The following is a 7,336-nucleotide window of genomic DNA, read 5'->3' as shown; positions in this document are numbered from 1 at the left end:
TGTCCGTTGTCCTCCGCGTCGTATCCTCGGTGGAGCGCCTCCCCCTCCACCTCCATGTCAGGGGTAGTGTTGAGAACCCTGTCCCCGTCCCTCATGTCCCCCTGGGGGACAACGGGCTTCCTCTGCCGCCCGTTCTTATGTGTGACTGAGTCAGAGAGCTGCATTGTGGCGCTGCGGGCATCAAACCAGCTCTACCCTCTGGAAACCTGGAGAGGAAGGAAGCAGGCGTTCGTCAAAGTCTAGTAGGAAAATATCTGCTGTGTTCTACCCCTCACACACGTGTTTTCAAATGGGCTAATCTAGGCAGCGAGACCTTCCTTTAAGAATGTTCATTGTTGACACATTTCTGAGACATTCTCTTTTTGTCCTGGTTGAGGTCCTAACAACACCAGCTAGTGTCTATCATCAAAAGAGCTCAGCTTCTGTATAAACAAGGTTGCTAGCTAGAAATTTTAATCCAGACCAATGGGAGAGAGAATGTTACTAGCGAGAAGTCTTAATCCAGACCAATGGGAGAATGTTACTAGCGAGAAGTTTTAATCCAGACCAATGGGAGAGAGAATGTTACTAGCGAGAAGTTTTAATCCAGACCAATGGGAGAGAGAATGTTACTAGCTAGAAGTCTTAATCCAGACCAATGGGAGAGAGAATGTTACTAGCGAGAAGTTTTAATCCAGACCAATGGGAGAATGTTACTAGCGAGAAGTTTTAATCCAGACCAATGGGAGAGAGAATGTTACTAGCTAGAAGTCTTAATCCAGACCAATGGGAGAGAGAATGTTACTAGCGAGAAGTTTTAATCCAGACCAATGTGAGAGATAATGTTACTAGCGAGAAGTTTTAATCCAGACCAATGTGAGAGATAATGTTACTAGCGAGAAGTTTTAATCCAGACCAATGGGAGAATGTTACTAGCGAGAAGTTTTAATCCAGACCAATGGGAGAATGTTACTAGCGAGAAGTTTTAATCCAGACCAATGGGAGAATGTTACTAGCGAGAAGTTTTAATCCAGACCAATGGGAGAATGTTACTAGCGAGACGTTTTAATCCAGACCAATGGGAGAATGTTACTAGCTAGAAGTTTTAATCCAGACCAATGGGAGAATGTTACTAGCGAGACGTTTTAATCCAGACCAATGGGAGAATGTTACTAGCTAGAAATCTTAATCCAGACCAATGGGAGAGAGAATGTATACAATGTTGAATAATCATCGTGACAACGCATGTTCAGCTGTACTGTCAAACACCTCCTCAAACAGTTTCCCGTTGACTCAGCCCGGGCAGACACCAGCAAACTCATGACGTAGGCGGGAATCAAAACAACGCAGTAGTTTAGTATATTATTATTTTTGTTGTCTAAGGAAAATCGGATTATTCGTATTGCTAGAATACACGATAAAGCCTCACTGGCATGAGAGCAGAGCAAACAAATGAATGCGTTAGTTAGCTAACAGTAACGTTACCATCTGGATCAGAATAGCAAAGTCACAGGATAGGAAGTCACAAAACATCGGCGAACAAAAAAGACAATGTGAATTTAATAAATATTGGTTAAAATGGTAATTGGAGCTCAAATAATGTTGAATGAGATAAGATAAGCACGTTAGCGAGCTATAATAACGTGACATACGACGCCATATACCAATATCTAATAATGATTGTGTATCACCATTCAAGCAATGGATTGTAGTTCATTAAACAGCAAACATTGCCCTGCACTATGTATGAATTACATTTAATAAGGTAACAGAAATAGCTACCTATTTAGCCTTCACCCGCTAACATCGGCAGATTGTTTTGCTGAGAGCAGGGACGTGTATTTGTGTAACGTCGAAATGTGTCCGAGTGCTTCGGCTGACGTGTCAAACTTCAGTTTATTTCTGTTCCACTAGGATCAGCATACACATTATTATGTCGTTATTGTGGTTCCATATGCACTCATGCCACTCAGTACAGTTGCAAACGTTATAATAACAAAACATTAATTAATAAAAAATGATCTATGTTAATTGTAACAACTAATCTCTTTTAACTATTTGTTACACATTACATAGCTAATATGAAAAATAGAATGTGATTGATGGTTCGTCTGTGGCCTCAGACGAACCATCAAACAGGCAAAGCCTCAATACCGGACTAGGATTAAACTGATGGTTGTCGGATGTGGCAGGGCTTGCAAATTATTATGGACTACAAAGGGAAACCCAACCGCAAGCTGCCCAGTGAAGTGAGCCTACCAGAAGGGCTAAATGCCTTTTATACTCGCATCGAGGCAAACAACACAGAAGCATGCATGAGAGCACCAACTGTTGCGGACAACTGTGTGATCCTGCTCTCCGTAGCCGATGTGAGCAAGACCTTTAAACAGGTAAACATTCACAAGGCCGCGGGGCCAGACGGATTACCAAGATGTGTACTCAGAGCACGTGCAGACCAACTGGCAAGTGTCTCCACTGACATTTTCAACCTCTCCATAACGGAGTTTGTAATACCTACATGTTTCAAGCAGACCACCATAGTCTCTGTGCCTAAGGAAGTGAAGGTAACCTGCCTAAATGATTACCACCCCATAGCGCTCACGTTGGTAGCCATGAAGTGCTTTGAAAGGCTGGTCATGGCTCACATCAACACCATCCTCCCAGAAAACTTAGACCCACTCCAATTCGCATACCGCCCCAACAGATCCACAGATGACACAACCTCAATCACTCTCCACACTTGCCCTTTCCCACCTGGACAAAAGGAACACCTACGTGAGAATGCTGTTCATTGACTACAGCTAAGCATTCCACACCATAGTGCCCACAAAGCTCATCACTAAGTTAAGGACCCTGGAACTAAACACCTCCCTCTGCAACTGGATCCTGGACCTCCTGACTGGCCGCTCTCAGTTGGTAAGGGAAGGCAACAACACAAATTCGTGAAGAGGGCACAACAACGCCTTTAATCCCTCAGGAGACTGAAAAGATTTGGCATAGGTCCCCAGATTCTCAAAAAGTTATACCGCTGCGTCATCAAGAGCATCCTGGCCTGGTATGGCAACTGCTCGGTATCCAACCGTAAGGCACTACAGAGGGTAGTGTGTACAGCCTAGTACATCACTGTGGCTAAACTTCCTGCCATCCAGGACCTCTATACTAGGCAGTGTCAGAGGAAGGCCCAAAGGATTGTCAAAGATTCCAGTTACCCAAGTCACAATCTATTCTCCCTGACACCATTCAGCAAGTGAAACCAGAGCGCCAAGTCCAAAAGGCTTCTTAACAGCTTCTAACCCCAAGCTTCTAGTCGCCTGAACTTTTAATTAAATGTTCACCCGGACTATTTACACTGACCCCCCCCCCCCCCCCCCCACACACACACACACTTTGCTTTTACACTGCTGCTAATCACTGTTTATTATCGATGCATTGTCACTTTACCCCAATCTACATGTACCAGTTACCTAGAGCAACGAGTAGCTGTACCCCCGCACATTGACTCGGTACCGGTATCACCTGTATATAGCCTCATTATTGTTATGTTATTGTGCTACTGTTTATGTTATTTTTACTTTAGTTTATTTAATAAATGTTCTCTTAACTCTATTTCTTGAACTACATAGTTGCTTAACTTGTAAGTAAACATTTCCCAGTAGCGTCTATCAATCAATCAATCAAATGTATTTATAAAGCCCTTTTTACATCAGCCGATATCTCAAAGTGCTGTGCAGAAACCCAGCCTAAAACCCCAAACGGCAAGCAATGCAGGTGTAGACGCACGGTGGCTCGGAAAAAAACTCCCTAGAAAGGCCAGAACCTAGGAAGAAACCTAGAGAGGAACCAGGCTATGAGGGGTGGCCAGTCCTGGCTGTGCCGGGTGGAGATTATAACAGATAAGTACACCTGTTGTATTCGGCGCATGTGACAGATTTGATTTGATTTTGATTGAAGCAATAAGGTCAGAGGGGATTTGTGGTATATGGCCAATATACAACGGTTAAGGGCTGCTCTTAGGCACAACGCAACACAGAGTGTCTGGATACAGCCCTTAGCCCTGGTATATCTGCAATATACTACAAACCCCCAAGGCACCTTATTGCTACTATAAACTGGCTACCAATGTAATTAGAGCAGTAAAACAAAATGTTTGTCATACCCGTGATATACAGCCAATCAGCATTCAGGACTCGAACCACCGATTTTATATAATATATACCTGTATATTTTTGTTGTATTATTATTATTTATTTCACCTTTATTTTATTTAACCAGGTAGGCTAGTTGAGAACACCTTTATTTAACCAGGTAGGCCAGTTGAGAACACCTTTATTTAACCAGGTAGGCTAGTTGAGAACACCTTTATTTAACCAGGTAGGCTAGTTGAGAACACCTTTATTTAACCAGGTAGGCTAGTTGAGAACACCTTTATTTAACCAGGTAGGCCAGTTGAGAACACATTTATTTAACCAGGTAGGCCAGTTGAGAACACCTTTATTTAACCAGGTAGGCCAGTTGAGAACACCTTTATTTAACCAGGTAGGCTAGTTGAGAACACCTTTATTTAACCAGGTAGGCTAGTTGAGAACACCTTTATTTAACCAGGTAGGCCAGTTGAGAACACCTTTATTTAACCAGGTAGGCTAGTTGAGAACACCTTTATCTAACCAGGTAGGCTAGTTGAGAACACCTTTATTTAACCAGGTAGGCTAGTTGAGAACACCTTTATTTAACCAGGTAGGCTAGTTGAGAACACCTTTATTTAACCAGGTAGGCTAGTTGAGAACACCTTTATTTAACCAGGTAGGCTAGTTGAGAACAAGTTCTGATTTGCAACTGCGACCTGGCCAAGATAAAGCATAGCAATTCAACACATACAACAACACAGAGTTACACATGGAATAAACAAAACACAGTCAACAATAGAGTAGAACAAAAGAAAACAAAAAGTCTATATACAGTGTGTGCAAATGAGGTGAGATAAGGGAGGTAAGCCAATAAATAGGCCATGGTGGCAAAGTAATTACAACATAGCAATTAAACACTGGAATGGTAGATGTGCAGAAGATGAATGTGCAAGTAGAGATACTGGGGTGCAAGGAGCAAGATAAATAAATAAATACAGTATGGGGATGAGGTAGGTAGGTAAGTAGATAGATGGGCTGTTTACAGATGGGCTATGTACAGGTGCAGTGATCTGTGAGCTGCTCTGACAGCTGGTGCTTAAAGCAAGTGAGGGAGATATGAGTCTCCAGCTTCAGAAATTTCTGCAGTTCGTTCCAGTCATTGGCAACAGATATAGTACCAGTCAATAGTTTGGACACACCTACTCATTCAAGGGTTTTTCTTTATTTTTTACTATTTTCTACATTGTAGAATAATAGTGAAGACATCAACACTATGAATTCATGTAGCACATATGGAATCATGTAGTGACCAAAAAAGTGTTAAACCATTCAAAATATATTTTATATTTGAGATTATTCAAAGTATTCACCCTTTGCCTTGATGACAGCTTTGCACACTCTTGGCATTCTCTCAACCAGCTTCACATGGAATGCTTTTCCAACAGTCTTGAAGGAGTTCCCACATATGCTGAGGACTTGATGGCTGCTTTTCCTTCACTCTGCAGTCCAACTCATCCCAAACCATCACAATTGGGTTGAGGTTGGGTGATTGTGGAGGCCAGTTCATCTGATGCAGCACTCCATCACTCTCCTTCTTGGTCAAAAAGCTCGGACACAGCCTGGAGGTGTGTTTTGGGTCATTGTCCTGTTGATAAACAATTGATAGTCCCAGTAAGCGGAAACCAGATGAGATGGCGTATCGCTGCAGAATGCTGTGATAGCCATGCTGGTTAAGTGTGCCTTGAATTCTAAATAAATCACAGACAGTGTCAACAGCAAAGCACCCCCACACCATCACACCTTCTCCTACATGCTTCACGGTGGGAACTACACATGCTGAGATCCTCCGTTCACCTACTATACGTCTCACAAAGACACGGCGGTTGGAACCAAAAATCTCAGATTTGGACTCATCAGACCAAAGGACATATTTCCACCGGTCTAATGTCCATTGCTCATGATTCTTGGCCCAAGCAAGTCTCTTCTTATTATTGGTATCCATAAGTAGAGGTTTCTTAGCAGCAATTCTACCACGAAGGCCTGATTCATGCAGTCTCCTCTGAACAGTTGATGTTTCTGGAACTCTGTGAAGCATTTATTTGGGCTGCAATTTTTGAGGCTGGTAACTCTAATGAACTTGTCCTCTGCAGCAGAGGTAACTCTGGGTCTTCTTTTCATGTGGCGGATGTCACGAGAGCCAGTTTCATCATAGTGCTTGATGGTTTTTGCAACTGCACTTAAAGAAACGTTCAAAGTTCCTGAAGTAATGATGGACAGTCATTTCTCTTTGCTTATTTGAGCTGTTCTTGCCATAATATGGACTTGGTCTTTTACCAAATAGGGCTTTCTTCTGTCTTTCTTCGGTATACCAAACCCTACCTTGTCACTACACAACTGATTGGCTCAAACACATTAAGAAGGAAAGAAATTCCATACAGAAGGGAACATTTTGACATTTGCCATATGGTTGTTGAGAAACTCCATATTGCAAATGTACGATCCCTTACTAGACTAAGGCCATTTTTTCTGGGATTAAAGGTCAAAAACGAAAATAAAGCGCTAATTTGACGGCTTCACTTCAAAGTCCATAAACCTACGGTGTCAGGAAAAAAAAGAACCAGCCATCTATCTATCGTCATTGAAAGAGAAATCGTACATTGTACACTTGGTGATGTTCAAAAAAAGGTGGGGGTGTTTCAAAAAAAGCTACAGATCCAGTTGCAACGTGTTCAGACAAATCTTTTTTAAGTGGGTTTCGGAGCTCTGCGAGATTTCTGTGATTTTCTGTGATTTTCTGAAATAACACACACTCATTCAACTCCCTGTAAATAAGTCAGTTCTTAACATAAAGACTTAAAACTCAATATTATATAAGAGCCTACAACAAGAAGGATATGTGTTCACTTTCAGCTTCCTCTGTCAACCGGAAGTACCTTAAAATGGTGACATGGTGGCTTTTTTGAAGGGTTAAAAAGGTCAGATCTTTTCAAAACTTCATGTGTGATCAGGCAACCCCCATGAACAGTAAATCAGTCATTTCTCCCAACAGATGTAAAAAAAAAAAGCTCTCTCTCACACACACACACACACACACACACACACACACACACACACACACACACACACACACACACACACATGGAAAGAGCAGGTGTTCTTAATGTTTTGTACAGTCAGTGTGTCATGGAAAGAGCAGGTGTTCTTAATGTTTTGTACGGCCAGTGTGTCATGGA

The 7,336-nt window shown here is 42.1% G+C and overlaps 1 protein-coding gene across 1 annotated transcript in view; it reads right to left on the bottom strand.

The window, feature by feature from the left end:
• Positions 1-1,839, bottom strand: part of LOC135530205 (acetyl-coenzyme A transporter 1-like) — a 16,201-nt gene extending 14,362 nt beyond the window's left edge. Inside the window, exons 1-2 of the mRNA XM_064958576.1 lie at positions 1,762-1,839; positions 1-206 (exon numbers count right to left, since the gene is read on the bottom strand). The exon at positions 1-206 is cut by the window's left edge and continues 237 nt beyond it. Of these exons, the coding sequence (XP_064814648.1) occupies positions 1-164 (164 nt within the window). The 5' untranslated portion in view covers positions 165-206; positions 1,762-1,839. The remainder of the gene's footprint in view (positions 207-1,761) is intronic.
• Positions 1,840-7,336: the final 5,497 nt, after the last annotated feature.

This window comes from Oncorhynchus masou, unplaced genomic scaffold (assembly GCF_036934945.1).
Source record: "Oncorhynchus masou masou isolate Uvic2021 unplaced genomic scaffold, UVic_Omas_1.1 unplaced_scaffold_1291, whole genome shotgun sequence".
Classification (NCBI taxonomy): domain Eukaryota; kingdom Metazoa; phylum Chordata; class Actinopteri; order Salmoniformes; family Salmonidae; genus Oncorhynchus; species Oncorhynchus masou.
Note: the sequence above shows the minus strand (reverse complement) of the source record. Positions and strands in the feature narration are given on the sequence as shown.